Below are 20,658 nucleotides of genomic sequence, written 5' to 3' on the forward strand. Positions count from 1 at the left end.
ATGGGTTGACAACATTGAGTCTTTAATCTCTGTTTTCCTCCTATGAGTTAAATTGCTTTTCATACTTGTTTCTTTAATATTCCTTAATATCTTGTCTTTTTTAAAAAAGTTGTCCATGTTCACTAATAGCTACAGAAAGAACTAAGGCATCTGTTGGTTAATCCTGAAGTGTATCCCTACATGGTTTTGCCAAATCAGGATTAATAACAAGTTTTATGTTTCACTGTCATGTGGAAAATTTCAATAGCAGGATATAATATTTGTCTGCACTCAGAAATGTGTCAATTCTCGTTTGAGAGAAAGATGTTTGCCTTATACATATAGTCATGTTTCTCTGGAGCGCACTCAGAAACTTTTCTTGTGACTCAAACAGCATGGTTTTCGAGTTGCATTTTAGAAAACAAAATCTGAAGCCACACAAGACTTCACATCTAAACACTTTCTGCTATCTGTGTACTATGATTACACTTGTTCCCCTAGAATACTGCCAAATTTAACATGCAGCTTAAAACAACCAATACAGAGCTCAGGATATGATGAATTTTTATGCTTTTTTTAAGTTTATACATTATTTTATTAATTTTACCTTTTCTTTTTTTTTCCCTTATAGATCTCACTGCCGCTGTCATTATAGGGGCAGTGTTTATCAACCTGGAGAGCTCATTCCAACACCCTCAGGCTTATGGTAGGTTTCAACGATAGTGATTATACTTGACAAATGACACATAATTTCTTAAGCAAAACTGTAAATTGAAATATGACTTCTGTAATTTAAAACTAAACATTACCCTAACATTATCTTTAAAGTCATATAAATATTATATTTCAACACGGAACACCCAAGTCTTACGCTCGTAACTGCACAAAAGAATTGTGAATTTAAGTGTCCCACGAGATGAAAAGGAAGCTCTTTGATCAGTCTTAGTTCTTATAAAAGTTAGGATGAGGCGGGTATTCAAACACTGTACATTTCTGAGGCAGCTTTAGTTTTGTGGTTCATCTGCTGGCTCAAAAAGCAACTCCAAAATTTACTTGAACAATATCATACACTGATGTGAGTGCACCTCCTCCCCAGGGACATCAGTACGTGGGTCCGGGTGAAACAACACTCATTTGTGAGATAACATTCACTTGAGTTGTAAGGTGTCTGTTAAAATTCAGGCTTATCCGTGTGGCAGTCCACACCTATCTATATCCATTTCCTAACTTCTCTCTTTCAATTGCTTCAGAGGTGCCCACAGATAATAATAGACAATGTATAATAGTAATAATAATAACAGTGTAATGATAATAATGGTATCTGACCTTACTGCATACCTGCTGTGATCCTGATGCCATTCCAAGTGCTCCGTATCTATTAAAATACTTACTCGTCACAATGACCCTAAGAGATAGGAACTATAGCTGCATACCCAGTGTATAGATGATGAGAGTGAGGCACAGAGCAGATAAGCAACTTGTTTAAGAACAGATCACATGGCTGGTTGGAAATAAAATTGGGATTCAATTCCAGGCAACCTGGCTCTGCAGTGCTTTGCTCTGCTGCTGATTTTGCTCTACAGCTTATTTTGTGTTCACAGCAGATTATTATTGATACTCAGTTTATATTTATCTTTATCTCCGTCTCACTCCCACCACCAGATCAAGGCAAAAAGGCAATCAGCTCTTGGCTGTTTCTCTAGTAAATTATAATAATCACAGTTTCCTAAGCTGGAAATCAAGGAGTGATTTTTGACTGCCTTATCCTATTCAACACCCCTAGCCAATAAATCCGTAAAGATTGTGAGTTTTATTTTCTACATATAGTTCAAATCCATTCCCTCCTTTCCATAGCACTGCCTTAGCAATCCCGCTTACCTTCTGTCTCCTGGACTTTCCTAATTGGCCTTCTTGCCTTGAGTCTTGCTCCCTTCCATTCTACCAAGGTGTCACATCTCTCTTGAATGTAAATTAGTTGAATCTATTTATGTAAACTCGGCCAAAACAAAGTAAGCATTTATTGCTATGAGAAAAAGAAAAAATATTAGTTAGTACGGGTGACCTCATCTGCCATTACATTCAGAAAGCCCATGTCTCAAAAATGAATATGATATGGGAGATCTGGATCTATCCCTTTTCCTCTCTGCCTCAGTTCTTCTGTGACACTTGCTGTATGCATGAGTGAATCGTATCTCCGAGTGTCATTCTAGTGTTAAATGCACACGCGTATTTTTTGCCTGACATGCCTCTTATATGTGAGTTACTTCTTCAAGAGGGCTCAAATATAGAACACATGATCTGGTCCAAAGCTGAAGGAAAACTGTCTATGTTGGTGCTATTGAGAGTTGGTGTGTTGCACCCTATGGTGATATCTTTCAAAGGCATATTCAAAATTAATTTTGGTTCTCTTTGGTTTTTGCCTTATGCTCAGCTTTAGAAATTAAATCATAAGGAAAATGGGACTCCACCCTACCTTCCATGCTGCTGACAGAAGAATTTTTCTCAAATTCAAATCCAACTATATCACTTCTTTGTTGAACGTCTTTAACGGCTCACCTAAGGGATAACGTCTTAGCTCCCTAATAGGAGCTGGCCATCTGCCTATTTTGCCATCTGCATCTCCTGTCACTTCTCTCATTGTACTTTATGTTACATGGAACAGTGTTTCCCCCTTCGTGGTTTGTATATGTCTCTACTGAATGGTATAACCTCTCTACCTTATTTGTGTCATAAGCTCCATGAATTCTTCAGACCTTTTCAGACTTCACTTCCTTTGACTGCGCTGATATGAGCTATCAACAGACTTTGAAATATCTTTCTTTGTTTTACTTTTGTATCTTAAACCTAGTTCTGTGTTGTATGTGTCAGACTGTACGCTATGTATTTTTTCTCCTATTAGAATATAATCACTTCGACAAAGACTGTGAATTTTGGCTTTTGTATCTCCCACAACTATCACAGATAAAAGTGTCCACACAACTAGGTTTTGAATAAATATTTGTTTGACTGAAATAGACCTAAGCCCTTAACTTAGGTCTAAGTTAAAAATGAAACCTAAGCAAATAACTTATTTGTAAAATGTTCTGCGGGGAAAAAAATAACATGTGCATATGTACTCAATCAGTTATTGCATATTAGATTGTTTTTGATATACAGAAAAACAGGTTTGGGTTCATAAATTAACTGTGTTTACTTCTACTAGCCAGTGTTCAAATGGAACTGTGCAATGTGATGAAGCAGCAACGCCCTCTACTGGTAAGATGGGTTGGCTCTAATACTGCCCAACTCTACTGGCAGACATCACTCATGCATTACAGTCTTCGTTGCCACTGTACATGAATATAGCCTTGGAAGTGCTTCTCAATATGGTCCAGTGCTTCCTAACTTGCCGCACTGAGAATTATAGTATTTGTAGGACAACCTGGAGTCAATAGAGAAGTTGCTTAGCAGCAGAGCTGATCTGTCCAGGGGTGCTGCCTGTATGCTACCCACCCCATGACCAATCCAGCTGCCCCAAGAGCTATAGGGTCTGTGTCCAGGTGCCAGTAGTAACCTACTTGTAGCACAGAAGTTGGGAAACCCTACTTTAGACCAGTACCACATTTAATGAGAATCACCTGGGATCTTGTTGAAATGCAGGTTATGATTCAGTAGGCAGGGGTGATACCTCAGATCCTGCATTTGTATCAATGGAAGAAAAAAAAGACCCCTTTGCATCATGTCAAATCCTATTCATGGCGACCCTATAGGTCAGAGTAGAACTGCCCCATAGGATTTCCAAGGAACAGGTGGTAGATTTGAACTGCTGACCTTTCGGTTAACAGCCTAGCTCTTAACTACTTTGCTACCAGGTGATGCAAATGCTGATGGTTTCTGGGCTACATGATTTGGAGCAAAGCTCTAGGGGCTGCTAACAATCAATCAAAATGATGTGTGGAATGAATTACTGCCATCTTTCTCTAGACCATCATATTTCACTTAAACATCTTTCCTGAAGGTCCTGTGTATCAGGAGACTCTTCCTTGTTGTTGTTACTGTATGCTGTTGAGTCAATACCGATTCAGCAATCTTATAGTAGGAAACTCTATGTATTATTTATTTTCACCATATAAAAAGGCTCAAGTTCTGAGTGCTTGTTGAGAAATTCTAGGCAAATAACAAACAACAATGCTTCTATTGATTTTACTGGACAGGAATAGTATATACTGATAAAAGGAATTGTAAACTATTGCTTTGCTATTTATTTGAATGATCTTGTATATATTATTATAAACTAGCTTTGAATTTACACCCCTGGATTTACTTTATGAGGATTCAGGCCATCTTAGTGCTTCTTTCCAGGGCAATCTTACACGTTCAGGTTTTACAGACATATTCAGTAGCCCATAGGACCTTTCCTGCTTTGCCACGTTTGCTTCAAGGTAACTCAGAGTTAATAAAAGGGGAAGCCCAGGTGATCTGTTTCTCATGGAAGAATCCAAGAGGGTCTGCGCTAGCCTGATGTGATCCCTGAGAGCTGGAAAGCTTCCCAGAGGAGTAGGATAGCCCCTCTTCTGGCTATAATTATGTCTGCTTCTCAAAGGTGAAACAAGATCTAGCAGTATCATGGGCTCATTGTGGTTTTGTAAAAGTTTAAATTCTTAGTCTTCAAAAATTGATAATATATGTTTGGACGAATCAAAATACCCTGTTTCTTGACCTCAGAAAATTATATGCTAGTTGTTTAGTTACTGTCTTATGAATGACAGCTAAGGATTTTAGACTCAAAATAGGTTTTGGAGACTTAGGAGACTAAAGGAAATCCATCTAGGAAATGGGCGTAAGCTCACAGAGTCAGAGTTTCATCTAATAACAACTGATAAAAATACACTATTATGACTTTTGTTTTGATGACGAATGCATGTCAGTAAGAACGTTTGCCTATTGGGTGAATGAGAAGTTAAGAACATTTCATCTGTGTTTTTATCTCTGAAGTTCGAGCCTGCCCCGAAGGAAAACTGTTCTTTGACTGCAGATTTCCTGACCCTGAACTACCAGCTGGTGGTATAAATTGTGAGACTACATGTGCAAACCTGGCCATGAACTTCACTTGTGCCCCATCCTCACCCTGTATAAGTGGTTGTGTTTGTGCTCCAGGGTAAGCCTACTTTTCTTGATAATTCAGAACATTTAGGATTTGACAGAAAGGCACACAATCTCTTAAAAGCATCACTTATAGAAATAGCCACAATTGCTGTTCTGACTGGTGGTTAACTTTGTGTTGGTAGTTAGAAGACTATTATAATTATTAAGCCTCAGTTAGGAATTGTGAGAAGTTTGTGTGTATGTATGTGCACAAACACATACACACACATAAAAAAAATACACATATATATTCATTAAATAAGTTGCTCTTATATAACAGAGTAATCTACTTTTATCTTCGTAAAGTTCCTTTAATAGCATAAATGCCTAATTCACGTGAAATACAGAATCTGGCGTCTGTTAGCTTCCTTGCAGGCATACATATAATTGGGCCTCACTGACCTTCCTTCATCTAGTAATGAATAGAGGCAGTGCACAGAGGGCGGGTCACCTAAGGCAATCAGGTCACCCATTCTTCCTCGATGAACATGTTCCCACAAAGGGATTCTTGGGGCCAGCTCTATAAACCCTGAGCAAAGAAGAGAGAGGTCTTGTGGGTCCCCCACCCCCAACCCTGAAGAGAGTCGCATTTGTCTCAATGGCCCCCATTTGGAATAGGTCAAAAAGCCAAGTAACTTGGGACAGTCTCTTCAGAAAGTAAAGACATAGAAGGCAGAGAAAGAGGGTCATGAAAGAACAAGTGCCTACACATGGGAAAATAAAGGCAGGTAGAAATCAGGCTGTAGAACAGAGGAGCATTTTACGTTTTAGTAAAAAGGACATAAAAGAGAAATAAAATCTTTATAAAATAATTGAACCTACAACATTGCTTGATTTGATTATGACTCTTAGGGATGCATTGCTCTTAGGGATACTGATTAAATAAAGCCATATCCTAATTTTGTTTCATATGCTTGTGCTTAATGTTATTATTTAAAAAAAATATATGTATTTACTATCATCTTTGACTTTGACTTCAACAATGATTTTTTTATTTACAGGTCTAAGGAATTCTGTCCCACCTTCTTTTATTGCATTAAAATAAATATAGTTGGAATTGACTAAAAGGCCATTGAGTGACCTGGAAATAATTTTGTTCCATAGGGCTTTTTTTAATAAAGTTATTTATGGTAATATGTTTACCATATTGCATGTGATTACCCTGGCTCCTTTTGGAACGATAAGCCTAGTATCGCTTGTTTTCATAGGGCTTCTGATACTGCCAGCAGTTTATTGTCTATAAAAGAACACATACCCTAATTTAGAAATCACTTGGGATTGAACAAACTGAAAGTAGATAGTGGAAAGAGCCAGATAAAAATGGGTTCAAATACTGGCCCTTTTCCTTACTAGCTGAAGGACTTCAGGGCACGTTACTTAACCACTTGGAGTTTCAACTTCCTCTTTTTAAATGGGTATAATAATAGTATCTGCTTCATGGGATAATTGATTGTATGTCATACTCTAGGCAGATGGTAGGTGGTCATTAAATGTTTATTTTATTACTTACTCCATTGCCTAAATATGCTTAAAGCAGTTAACTTACAGTGATTTTTCGCTCATGTCTCTCTTTTTCCTTCTTCCAGTTTTGATTAGTCATGAAATACTCAGCAGCCATCAGCACAACAGTTTAAAACCACTACTTAGGCTGGCATATGGGGTTCATTTAGGTGAGGGGCGATCCTCACCTAATGTGTATAGAGCAGCTAATTTTGGGGGCATTGTGTTAAGTTATGGGTGGAGGGTTGGATGCTAAAATACACATAGGAGATAACAGTAGAATCTACCTTATGGAATTGTCATTAGGATTAAATGAGTAACTGATATATTTAAAGTGATTAGAGCAGTGCCTGGGCCACAGTAAGCGTCTTATATTATCATTATAAGACATTTAACAAAGTACTTACAGTTTAGTATGATGTATCCCTCAGTAGAGGTTTGTATAAAGTGCTATGCATAGGGATCCTGTGGGAGAGTTGGGAACATAAAGAATTGCTCTAAACTGAGTCTTAAATGATGAGAATGTTTTCCAGGCAGAGCAGGGAAGGAGAAGGGCACAAGGAGACTGGCTAGAAGTTTGGGAGGATTGAGGTGAGAGGTTATGGAATATAGGGCACTGCTGGTCTGAAAGAAGAAACTTGAATGAGATAACACGTCCTCTATATAGATAGGGAAGGAACCCTGGTGGTACAATGGTTAAACACGTAGCTGCTAAGCAAAAGTTTTGTGGTTTGAACCTACCCAGTGGCTCCGTGAGAGAAAGACCTGGTGATCTGCTTTCATAAAGATTATAGCCTAGGAAACTGTATGGGGAGGCTCTACTCTGCCACATTGGGTTGCTATGAATCAAAAATCAACTTGATGGCACCCAACAACATATAGATAGCTGATGTCTTCACCTCTACCCAATAATTGAGCATTCACTATGTGCTAGGCACTGGGACACAACCATCAACAAGATATTCATGGTCCTCCCAAGTGGAACTTAAAATCTATTTGACCACATACACATTAAATAAGGAATTTCAGCTCTGGGTTAGAAGAGCTGTAATAGGGAAAACAGAGCACTAAAAATATATGTGGTTATTTCTATTTGAGAAAAGAGGAAAGGCTTCTGTTTTGATTTTCATTGCATTGAATTACAATATTTTAAAGCAAGTTCAGGAAAAAAAAACTTTGTATATTTTATCTATGTTTTAGTACCTGTGAAAGCTATTTTGGAAAAGGATTTCAAGAATGTTGAAATATAAATATATATATTTATTTGTATTAATGGTATTGAAATATACATTATACATACGACCGTTTAACCTATAAATCAAAGTATTTTGATGACATGCAAAAATTAATTCTTCCTTGAGTTATGAGTGATGATTTTGTTTTAATTTTATACTCATAGGTATTTTACGATCTTTTTTCCCCCATGGAATTATCTTTCAAAAAGGAAATGGCACTTAAGAGAAATGAACTCAAAACTTCAAATATTAATAATGAAGAATGCAAAGCATTGATATACTGACTTTTGATTCAAAATGTACCTAAACACTCTTGATTTTAACTTTTAGCATTTACAAAGGAGTTTCTGATTATTCCCTCTGTCCTACAACAGAAAATGTTATCTATTTCATAATTTACTACTATTTTGCCAAAAAATTGTCAGCTCCAGTACACTCTTTTCCTTTAGGTAGCACTTCCTCTCTAAAATTTTCTTTTTCAGAATAGCCCACTCTATGTGGAGACTTAGGCTTCCGTCTACATTTTATTGTACTAAGTAAAAAAAAAAAAAAAAAAAGATTAAAATTTCATTGCCAATCATTCCTTTGGTGATAGGCAAGGTAATTGTAACTGTGTGGATAGAAGGGTGAGAGTGACTGAATTCGACCCTTTTCAGTCAGCTAAAACACTCATATGATACCTATAATAAATATAGATGGTGTCGAATAAAACAAGATTACTAATATGTTTTTTAAAACCTGAAATTAGTAGTTTACACTAAATGGCATTTCCTCCTTCATTTGTAAGAATGGCAGAGCACAAGGGAAAGTGCTATGTTCCTGACAGCTGTCCCTGTATTTGGAAAGACTGGGAGTACCTCTCAGGAGAGGTGATTGCAACACCATGTTATACCTGGTAAGGAGATCTATTTATTTCACAAAATTTTTCTAAGCAATTGTAGTAGGTTCAGTCATCTTGTAGTACTAGTTTCAATCATCTTGAAGTCACTGACTTCCAAAAGGAATAAATCAAGGCTGAGTAAATCAGGTTGTAAAGACATCCAGAAGTGGGTGGAGAGCTTCTGTCCACAGGAAACCAAAACATGATTTTTATGCATATTTGTTCAGCCCAGAAGAAAAGGGTGAAGGACGACAATTTGAAAACTTAATTGGAAGTAATATCTCAAGTTTGTAAGAAGCTGTAATAAATGTTTCCAAGATAAGATCACATTGAATGGAAGGCTTTCTGTCTGGAAATAAGGCAAAATAATACTGTGAAAAAAATTGAGTTAATGTTTCTTTCAAATATGTACAAAGATTGGAAACTCATGAGCAACATCATGCCTAATGTGTTTAAGTTGACTCAAATATAGGAGATGGCGTTGTGGTGTTTTGGCTACCAGCAGACCTGTGTTCAAGTTTTCATCTCATCACCTCTGCTGTCTGTGGGGCCGAGGCACAATTTCTTGCCTTGGTGTGTTAACTGATTGTTTAAGCAAAGTGGTAAATATCTGTCTAGTTTGTTGGTGTAGTAGATGTTATATAAATGAATTGGTGATTGTTTATAAAAGCTACTGACGCAGTGAGTACTCTTGAATACAAACCTTCCAATGTTTATACTGCTTGAAAAACAATAATTAGAGCAAAGTTTCTTAGAAATGAAACTGGTGTTATTTTCTGACAGTGTTTGCCGAAGAGGAATGTTCAATTGTACATATTATCCATGCCCAGCAGTGTGCACCATTTATGGGGACCGGCATTATCATTCTTTTGATGGGCTGGAATATGACTATGCCAGTGATTGCCAGGTTTTTTTGATAAAGGTAGGTCACAGTCTTAATTACTCATGTTTATTTACGTTTGTTCAAAGGCTTAATTTTAAAAAGTATGCTCATCAATGGTATCTGAAGTTCATATGTTATAACCTACGAGACTTATAGTAATTTTAAACTAATTCATTTGACTGATTCTATTTCTTATTGTAGTAAATACATACACATGCATTGAAACATTTGCCAAGTCAACACTTTTTACACGTACAATTCAGTGACATTGATTACATTCATCATGTTGTATACCATCACTACTCTCCGTTTCCAAATTATTCTACCACCTTTAACGGAGCCCTTTTGGTACTGTTCTTATCCTCCTTTTTGAATGATTTCAAGTTTCTTAAAGAATTGAACCTTGGGGATATGAACTTGGCAGTCATATAATTATAGAAGATGGCAAGCTGGCTATAGGGTTTTTTTGTTTGGATTATTTTTGGAGCATAAGGAAGGCTCAGTGATGAATACGCCTTCTATGAGTATTTGTCCTCTCAGTACAAGCAATTTTATGTTAGCATTGTCTTGTCCTCAGAGGTTTAGGAAGTAAATTGAGAAGCTGGAAAAAAGTAAGTAACAATTTAGAGATTTGCACATATAAACAGATAATGTCTTTCTCAAAATGTATCAGACTAATTTTGTACTAAATCCTCATTTCCCTTGATATTTAGGTGCCTCTGTCATCTTAAATTCTCCCCTTTGCCTTTCTGGATATTATACTTTTTTTTAAAGTTCTCCCCTTTGATTTCTTGGATAGTATGCTCTTTGAGTCTTCCAGTGTCTCTTCTGGTTTCTCCTTTGTCTTTCTGTTGCCTTTTCTTCTTGCATAAACCCCTGACTGTATATGACTGAGTTGGCTGCTTCAGGGCAAGGACTCAATCTTAGTCATCATTGTTTGGTCACTGACAAGCAGGAATATATCATGTAAGTGAGACTGTACAATATTTGTCCTTTTGTAAATGACATGTCATTGAAAGGACTTTGTTCATTAAATGTTCCTTGAACCAAATGTCTGTCCTTGGCTCTGTGCCCTTTTTCTCCTAATTTTTGGTGTGTTCATTCGCTCCTACCATCTTCAGCACGTCTACAGGCTGATAAGCTTCAGATCGACATGTACAGCTCTGACCCTCAACTTCTAGACTATCTTTCTGACTCATCTTCCCCTCTACAATAGTAAAATTTTTCATTCTAGATAATCTAAGATTCACACTGTCATTATGTCATTGCTTTCTAAAAACTACAGTGACTCTGAATTACCAGCCTCATAAAGCCACAATTCCTAGGCCAGTCTTTCAAGGGTCTCTCCATCAATTCTCTGTGTCTTTTCTCAGAATTTTTTTTTTCCTGTGTCTCATTTCCCCTGCTCCTTCAAAGTGATTGATGTTTCCAGCTCACATTGATCTGTCCTCTTACATCCTATTGTATTTGTAGTCATCATGACAAAGTTAAGCAGCTCATAATATATTGTGATGACCTTATATGTGATCAACTCGATTGCATATCATTTTATGTCAGAACTACATGTTCTACTTGTTTTTTGTTCTTCGTAGGAGTGAGCACAATTATGCCTGCATTATAAGAGCTCAAAAATTACTTATTGATTGATTTTTTAGAATAGTCTGCTAGAGATTAGAAATCACGAGCATGAACTTAAATTTTTAGTTGTGGTAATCTAATAGCTGTGATAAATGCATATAAATGAATTCAACATGATGTTCGTAGAACAGCACTTCTGAAACTTTAACGTACAAGATCACCTTGTCAAGGTGAGATCCAGATTAAGATCGCCTGGAGATCTTACTAAAATATGGATTCTGTTTCCATAGGCCTGGAGCAGGGTCTTAGATTTTGCATTTCTAATCAGCTACCCAGTGATGCTGGTAACTCCTTGTTCACTGACCACACTTTGAGTAGAGAGGATATACAGCCTTTTTCTTTCTGAAAAGAACTGATTTTTAATTATTTTTAAAATTCTCTTATTCTTCTGAATAGCCAGCTGTATGTCACATACAGAAAAAAGAAAGTATCTTTGGCAATATCATGCCAAACATGATAAATTTCATCTCTAACTGGATGTATCATTGTTAAAAATGCTTCTTTTTATGATATCCTTTTAAGTACTAAAATAAAAATTATGGAAAATTTTATTCTCATTGTTTTCTAAGGAAAAAAAGTATGTAAAAGTGTCTACTAAAAGCATTTGCATCTTCCATATATTACTCTCTCTGCAAACATTTTCCAATGTCTGACAAAATCCTTGCTTGGGAATTATTATTCCATTCATTTAACAAATAAGTTTAGGGTCTGTTAAAGGTAAATTGTACTAATAAAAGTATATGTACTATATATTCTCTATATGAGGACAGATTTGAAAAAATAAAATAAAATTCTGAAGTTTTGAGGGTAGGGATCATACCTTACTCTCCCGCCCCCACCACCCTGCCCCACTTCCCCAAGTCATTTTGCAAAATGTTGGGTATTTGGTGAACTTTTAATTACTACTTGTTTGATTAGTGCTCTATGCCTGGCTTTTTCTTAACTCCTTACTTTTCTTTGAAGCAGAGAAAGGAAGCATAGTATTTATCATTGTGATAAATACATAAAGCATAGTATTTATCAAATAATGATTGTGCAGAGATTATTTCAGGTAGAGGGTTTTGTCCCAAATCTAATTGCCAGCGAAATGAAAGCAAATTCTTGCATTTGTTGATGAATGGATTGTAGCAAGCTCTTTATTGATGCTGCAATGTAACAGTGCCAGTCCATTTAGCAGGCAACAGCCATTAAGGTTTGGCATTTAGCCTTTATAAACCTGATTTCCAATCTTCCCTTTAATTTGCCACTATATCCTTCTATTAAAATAAATGCATTATGTTTAGTTTCAGATCTTAATGAGATATGTCTGTTTGTATAACAGAAACCATGTCACAGGAAACATTCTTTCAGTCTTCCAGTAAGCAATGAAATTTGGATCCCTAATTCAATATCTGGATTAAACTCTATCATCAGAGTTCACTTAGTAAGAAAAAAGACATGAGGATATTAAAAGACTAAAATTTCAAGTTGTAGGAATATATATAACTTTTTTTTCCCTGCCAAAGCGAAATGTTCTTTTATAACATTCTCTTAAAAGTTTGTTTACAACTAATAGAATCCAGAACTTATCTTTTACTATATTTAATTTGGTAACTTAAAAAAAGAAACCTACTATTAACAATTAATTAGAATTATGTTAATGAATTACTTATTGTATTGTAATGGGCATTTTTACTAAAAATAACACCGGAATGAAATTTTTTCAGGAAAAATTGACCAAGATGTTTTCAATAAGCCAATAAATAAATAAATTCTATTTGTCCATGAAGCAGATTTTTATTTCTTGTTAGTTGCCATTGAGTCGATTCTGACTCATGGCTACCCCATGTGTGTAGAGTAGAACTGTTTCATAGAGTTTTCAGTGCTCTGACCTTTTGGAAGCAGATTGCCAGGCACCTCTGGCTGGGTCTGAACCACCAACCTTCTGGCTGGTAGTCAAGTGCTTAAGCCTTTGTGTCACTCAGAGACTCTAGTGATTAACAAATGATAATCTGATTTCATGGTTTTGAAATGTGATTATGCTGGATAGTAAATTTCTCCATCCTTGTATTTTTTTCCACTTTAACCCTTCTTCAGGAGTGCTTTCTTTCTTTTTTTTTTTTGCTCCATCTGCCCTGCTTTCCCATAACAGAGCCTTCCATTTTTCTGAAAGAATTCATATTTCCTTTGAGAAGGAGGAGGATAGCTGCCAACACCATTCATTTACTTGATGATTATTTAGTGATAAAAATCACTTCCGTGAATAACAGATTTAATTCTTTCTTGTCAGCCAGCTCTCTTTCCTATGTCTTGGTAAGTTCCAGGTTTTCCCTTTGTTATTTCTAACGTCATTTTATCTGGCGAAACTTTCTTTGATTTCTTTGGGCCGTGTTGAGGATCTAGTAATCTAATTCATAAAAATTTCCCTATTTCCTAGCTGAGATTTAAAAAAATTAATACCAAGCTTTATTTTTAAAAGATAATGTCACTTGACCCTACTTTTGAGGAGAAATTGAAGTTCATTTTTTCTCATCTCTGGATTGTTTAGTTTTAGATGTAACTCAGCTCTAGGTACATAGTAAATACTTACTATATCTTTGTTGAATAAATGCTTGTTAAACTTTAAAGCTTTAGGTTCTATGGCATTTTATTCATTGCAGAGGCTCTTTACTTTTCCATAAATAGCACATGGTATATAGCACATTATTTTTCAAGTGTGTTGAAGTAAATTTAAGACAAAGCTCATAATTGTTACTTCCTGAGGTAAGACACCTGTTTTAAGAGAAAAAGAATTGAGAAACCAACCAGAAGCTTGACCTGTACTATAAACTCAAAGAAAAAGTGAGTACTGTATGTTGTTAACAAAAAAATGGGAAATATAATATTGAAACTCCCAGATTTCAGAGCCAAATACCACTTCTATTAATCTATTATGAGCCACAATCACTACTAGGTCTTATAATTTACTCTTAAGTTTTTCAGTATTCTCTCCAGGCAATAGTTCAAATAATCACCGTTCTCCTTAAGCCTCTGAAAACCTTTCTAATTTCAATGGTCTTGAACTGCTATACCTGACATCATTTTTTCATGTCAATATTTCTTATGTGCTTTCTATGTGCCAGGTCATATGCTGAGAAATGGAGGTACAATGATGAGCAAAAATAGGTTTAGACCTTATCTCCTTTGAACCTTGAGCAGGTAGGGGGAGAATTTTTAATCACCTAATCTAAAAATACATGTAAAATTAAAATTGCAAAGGTTTTTTATCTTCCTTTAACTTAAAGTCTCTTAACCCTTTTCCGATGTAATGTACTGGCTCTTGTCCTTTGTCTCTGATCTCTCCACAGTCTCCTTCGATGGCTCCTTTCTTCAAAAGGTTCTTAAAATATTGGGACTCACAAGGTTCTGTCTTTGCATGTCTGTCTCCTCCACAAAACTCTTAGTTGTTTGCGATCTCATAATACCTTGAAGTGCAGACTCTTTTATTTACTTCCTTATCCATAGGGAGGAGCCCTGGTGGCACAGTGGTTAAAAGCTGGAGGTGAGCTATGGCTGTCAACCAAAAGATCGGCAGTTCAAATCCATCGGCCAGTCCTTGGAAACCCTATGGGGCAGTTCTACTCTGTCCTACAGGATCTCTGTGAGTTGGAATGAACTCTACTGCAACAGTTTATCCATAGGGAATGAAAACAGATATAGACAGAAGGAAGTCAAGGAAAATCCATTACATTCTATCTAGGCAAAGATAAAGATCTAGACAGAACTAGATAGAGGAATCTCCACAAGTGTAAAATGCAAATTAATGGCATGGTCATTTTACCACCCCCTTGTCAGTTTGTTATACTATGGTGACTTGGGTGTTGTTATGATGCTGGAAGCAATGCCACCGATATTTCAAATAGCAGCAGCAGCATGCCTGGTGGACAGGTTTCAGCAGACCTGATCACAACAGAACACAATCTGATTTGCTTTCTTTGGACATGTCATCAGAAGGGATCAATTGCTGGAGTAGGACATCATGTTTCGTGAAGTAGAGGGCCAGAGAGGTAAAGGAGACCCTTGATGAGATGGATTGGCACAATAGCTGCAATATTGGACTGAAACATGCCAATGAGGATGACACAGGAATGGACAGTGCTTTGTTCTGTTGTAAATAAGGTTGCTGTGAATTGAGGCCAACTCAATGGCAGCTATTTTTATTAATTTATGAAATATATAAGTCTACTGTCTATGCTTCTATGCTAAGAGCTGTTAAGAATGCAGTAATTGAGACACTAACTTTTACTTTCAATTATTTTACAATTTGAGGGAGACATTAATGAATAAGAAGCTATGAGACCAGGCAGAGTATAACTGATTTTGACGAGAGAAAAAGAGAAAGTTTCAAGGAAGGGGGGAGTCATTGGTGCTGGGTCCCTAAAGATGGGCTATTTTACTCCATTATGATTTATTTCTCCTTTATCAGTGTATTTTCAGATAAACTTCCTTCATAGAGAAGCACTTCAGGTCCTTCTCAGTGACATTCTGGTTAAGCTCTTGCTATTTCAGGAAACAAACAGTAAGGGTATGTTGTGGTAAACTGCATGTAAAACCCCAAGGGAAATGACAAGAACAAACCAGTTGCGATTGAGTTGGTTCCAACTCATGGCGACCCCACGTGTGTCAGAGTAGAACTGTGCTTTGTAAGGTTTTTGATGACTGATTTTTCAGAAGTAGATCACCAGGCCTTTCTTCCAAGTTGTCTCTGTATGAACTCGAACCTCCAACCTTTCGGTTAGCAGGTGAGTGCATTAACCGTCTACACCACCCAGTGACATGAACAAGAACCAAGAAAATCTTAGAACAAGAACCTTAGTTCACCTCACTGAAGGTGGGAACTGAAAGGTGGTTTTGCCAGGCAGTGAGATCTCATGGGTACTCTGGTGAAAGCCAGCAGATTGATCAATCTCTGAATGACTGCTGTGTTTTTCTGAGTCTGCTTGTGAAACTTGTGGTATCTTTACTTTTGCTTCTGTTCAGTCATTGTTTCTGCTTCCTTATAGGTTCATCTTGCCTTCATCTCTTTAGCCCCTACTTTACCATATAGCCTTTCTCTACTTACATTGTTTATTTACTTACTGAAAAAGAACTCCTTTTTTTCTTTTAACCCAGTATTTTCTGGTTCAAATATGAGAGAGAATCTAATTGGCTAGAGTTATCTTTTTCTGCCAGCATCTTGGCCCATCTGTGAATGTACTGCTCATGAGGCCAATCAGCTACGGGACATAAAACATGGCTTCTTGAGACAGCTACATCAGCAGGGGCTTGCATGGGATTTGTTTTTGTTTGGTGCCATCGAGTTAGTTCCAACTCATAACGACACTATGTACAACAGAACGAAACACTACCTGGTCCTGTGCCATCCTCACCAGGGGCTGGGGCTATGATAGGTGCTGAGGCTCACATGCCTAGTACATCGTTGACATACTATTGAGGGTTTTTGACAGTTTATGTTTTTTGGATCATTCTGGAAAATATTCTGTATAAGATTTTCAGTACCTAAGGACCGAGGGTTTTGAAAATACATGTGGCGCATTGATGCTGACCTTTTACCTCTGGTTTTGTAATGATTATTTACTATGTTGTTGTTTTTTTTTTTTTTTAGCAAGTTCGTAGTATTATCTCCAAACCTAATATTAACTTGAAATACATTAGAAATAGAAATTTGTGTACTCCTTGGGGATTGCTATTGTTTCAATTTATTATCAGGATAACATGATATTATAAGACAGACCATACAATATAGAATATTTCTTGGAATTTATGACTTAATATAAAGTATAAGGCTAACACTGAGGCACTTTAATTAATAGTAATAGAAATGTAATGGTAATAGAAAGGCTTTCAGCCAGCTTTTCAAATCCTTTAATACAAATAACTCTCCCTGAGAGGAAGAGCTAAACAAAACCCTGAATTATTTTTTTCATTTTCTTCTTTGAAGATCTTTCATAAAGGCAGAAAAGTGTGGCATTATTATTTTTTTCTGTTTTAAGCAGTACAATGCAACAATCATTTTAATGACCCTTAATATTTTCCCTTTCAAAATGTAGGCAATGCTTTGCAAAAGGTTTGTTTAAGAAGTGAAAGTTTCTATGGGGGAAAAATGAGTCACAGAGGAACACATTAATTATTCTGTCAACACTATTCATTGAAAACTTCCTCTAGGTACTATGCTAATAGTAATTGATAATGAGACAGGAAGGATTTGGCCAAACCCAGGAATATATTCGACCAGTGTTCGTATTGCTGCTGTTGTGAAAAACTAAAATGTGAATTTGCAACAAGACCTATATGATTTCCAAACATTCAATGACTTTTCTCACTATGAAAATAAACACCGACCCATATAGTTAAAAATGAAAAGGATTCAGGAAATGTATGTGGGCCTTTAAAAATTGGACAGTGAGTTCAAAGAGAAATGTCACATTTCTTCCTTTTCTGTTGATATAATCCCAACATCCTCTGTTAGTGGGAGGACTCATAGCTTCTATTTTCTGGGGTGATAAGAACTATTTTGAGAATTTGATGAAAGCCATGCACTCGCTCCCTAAAAAAAATATGCATACTCATGAACGATACTTAGCAATTAATTTTTGAGGTCTGCAGAGCTACAGAAGAGTATTCACGAATCCAGGATACCAAGTTAGAAACCCCCATTCTAAGAGAGAATAAAATCTAAGATAAGAACGTGCTTTTAACAGATGGAGTTGGCTGTGGCCAAGAATGGGGAGATAATTAGAGGTGAGGGTGTTAGGTTTAGAGTGTATGAGGTTAAATAATATTCTCAGAAACTAAAGATTCACCATAACCTAAATCGGACTTTTCTACTCAAACATCTTTTATACTCTTACTGATTTCTTTACAAGGGGCATAAAAAGCAAGTAGGGTTTGAACTCTGTCTCTGCCCTTATTTAGCTAAGTGGCTTTGGCAGTCAGTTAATTCTTCTTAACTTCAGTTTCCTGATCTGTAAAATGGAGATAATACCTAATTTAAAAAATAATCATAAGATTCAATACGATCACATATATAAAGCCCCTCGTTCAAAGCAAGCACTCGAATGATATGTATTATTTTATTTACTAACAGATACCAATTTTTTGTATCTATTTGGATTTTAACTTTGTAAACAAATAATTATTTATCCAGAAAACTCCTTAAAATAAAATAAAGGACCTGATGTCTAAAATGGAAATATTTATTTTAAAATTTCTGTAAGAGACTTACTGTCTTGTTAGGTATTTATTGAAAGAAGAAAATGTTAATGGTTGATAAATTTGAGCTGTATTAATACAATGGAAAAATGCTTTGTTGGAACAAAATTTTAATAGAACATAGTAGAGCTAAGTGTTTAAAGACTGAGCTATCTTGGTGTATTTATTTCTATAAAACTCTTCACATTATTAGATATAAAAATTTTTAATTTTGAAGGTAAGTTATATCTCAATATTAATGCAATGCATTATAAATCATGCTCTTTAAGATTTTTAAAAATAGAAATAAGTAAAATTGTATATATATTGTATATATTTGTAGTAATAAAATGTTTTTGATATTGCAGAGTACAGATGATTCAGATATATCTGTCATTGCCCAGAATAAGAAATGCTTTGACAATGATATTGTTTGTTCTAAAAGTGTTTTGATTTCTGTTGGGGACACTGAAATTTACATGAATGATACTCCCTACAAACAGGTTAGTAAAGTATTTCCTTTAGAATCATTTTAACTTGTCCTGATGATATATTTAAAATAGGAACAATTTGTAGTACTTTTCTCTGTATGTGATTACAAGATCTATATTTTTTCTTATCCATTTTTTGCAGCTTTAGTAAATTATGCTTGACTTTTTTCTTTTGCTGCATACCAGCTCTCCATTTTCTCAATTCTTTCCTCTTTCCTGCATTGCCATGATCATGATCCTAGCCATAGCACCTGTCACCTCTCACCAGCATTTTTTTTAATAACCTTCAAATTGAGCTCCTGGCTTCTAGTCTTGGTTTCTCCCTTCTAATCCATCTTGCCACTCTGCAGCCAGGATGATTCTCTAAAATGGAAATACTAATCTCCTATAGCTTTGGTGCTTCAAAACTTTCAAATTGCTTCCCATTGCCCTTTCAAGTCCTTGCCAATCTGGCGATTATCCATTTCTCCTGCCTCACCACTCATCACTTTCTACTTTGAGTCCATGTCCCAAGAAATTGGAATTTTATCAGTTTCTAACTGCTCCTTCACTTCTGGTCCTTCATGAATGTCATTGCTTCTATCTTTTTACCTTCCCATTTAGCTTGTACTTAAATGATAGGCATCATCTTACTTCCTCTAGGGCGCTCCTCAGGCTCTCTAGCACTGTGTTGTAAGATGGGTCACACTTTAATGCAATCACTTGTGCAGTTGTCTGTCTTCCTCATTACTATTTGAGTTCCATGAAAATTGGGACCAAAGTGTCCTTTGTTCATTCTGTATCCTTTGAGCCTCCCCAATTTTAAAGGATGAAAAAAATTCATTTATCCATAATGCCTGTTGTGTTTGTGTGCCATTGAGTGAATTCTAGCTCATAGAGACCCTATAGGGCAGAGTAGAACTCTCCTATAGGGTTTCCTAGGCTGTAACCTTTAAGGATCCCATGTGTCTGTCAGTTTGTTTACCGTGGTGGCTTGCATGTTGCTGTGATGCTGGCAGCTATGCCACTGGTATTTCAAATACCAACAGGGTCACCCATAGTGGAAAGGTTTCAGTGGTGCTTCCAGACTAAGACAGACTGGGAAGAAGGACCTGGCAATCTACTTCTGAGAAAATTGGCCATTGAAAACCTTATGAATAGCAGCAGCACATTGTCGAATATTGTGCTGGGAGATGAACCCCTCAGGTTGGAAGGCACCCTAAAGATGACCGGGGAAGAGCTGCTTTCTCAAAGTAGAGCTGACCATAATGACATGGATGGAGTAAAACTTTTGGGACCTTCATTTGCTGAGGTAGCATGACTAAAAATGAGAAGAAACAGCTGCAAACATTCATGAATAATCAGAATGTGGAGTGTATCAAGTATGAATCTCGGAAAATTGAAAGTCATCAAAAATGAAATGGAATACATAATCATCGATACCCTAGGCATTAGTGAGCTGAAATGGACTGGTATTGGCCATTTTAAAATGGACAATCATATGATCTACCATGTCGGAAATGACAAATTAAAGAGGAATGGCATCACATTCATCATCAAAAGGAATATTTCAAGGCCTATCCTGAATTACAATGCTGTCAGTGATAGAAAAATATCCTTATGCCTACAAGGAAGATCCAGTTAATATGACTATTATTCAAATTTATATACCAACCATTAATGCCAAAGATGAGGAAATTGAAAATTTTTACCAACTTTGCAGTCTGAAATTGATCAAAC

At 36.2% G+C, this 20,658-nt stretch overlaps 1 protein-coding gene across 1 annotated transcript in view; it reads left to right on the plus strand.

The window, feature by feature from the left end:
• Positions 1–20,658, plus strand: part of OTOGL (otogelin like) — a 344,392-nt gene that overhangs the window by 227,501 nt on the left and 96,233 nt on the right. Inside the window, exons 23-28 of the mRNA XM_049884965.1 lie at positions 611–685; positions 3,182–3,234; positions 4,954–5,116; positions 8,626–8,733; positions 9,502–9,640; positions 18,817–18,951. Coding sequence (XP_049740922.1) covers positions 611–685; positions 3,182–3,234; positions 4,954–5,116; positions 8,626–8,733; positions 9,502–9,640; positions 18,817–18,951 — 673 coding nt within the window. The remainder of the gene's footprint in view (positions 1–610; positions 686–3,181; positions 3,235–4,953; positions 5,117–8,625; positions 8,734–9,501; positions 9,641–18,816; positions 18,952–20,658) is intronic.

Source organism: Elephas maximus, chromosome 4 (assembly GCF_024166365.1).
Source record: "Elephas maximus indicus isolate mEleMax1 chromosome 4, mEleMax1 primary haplotype, whole genome shotgun sequence".
In the NCBI taxonomy this organism is placed as follows: Eukaryota; Metazoa; Chordata; class Mammalia; order Proboscidea; family Elephantidae; genus Elephas; species Elephas maximus.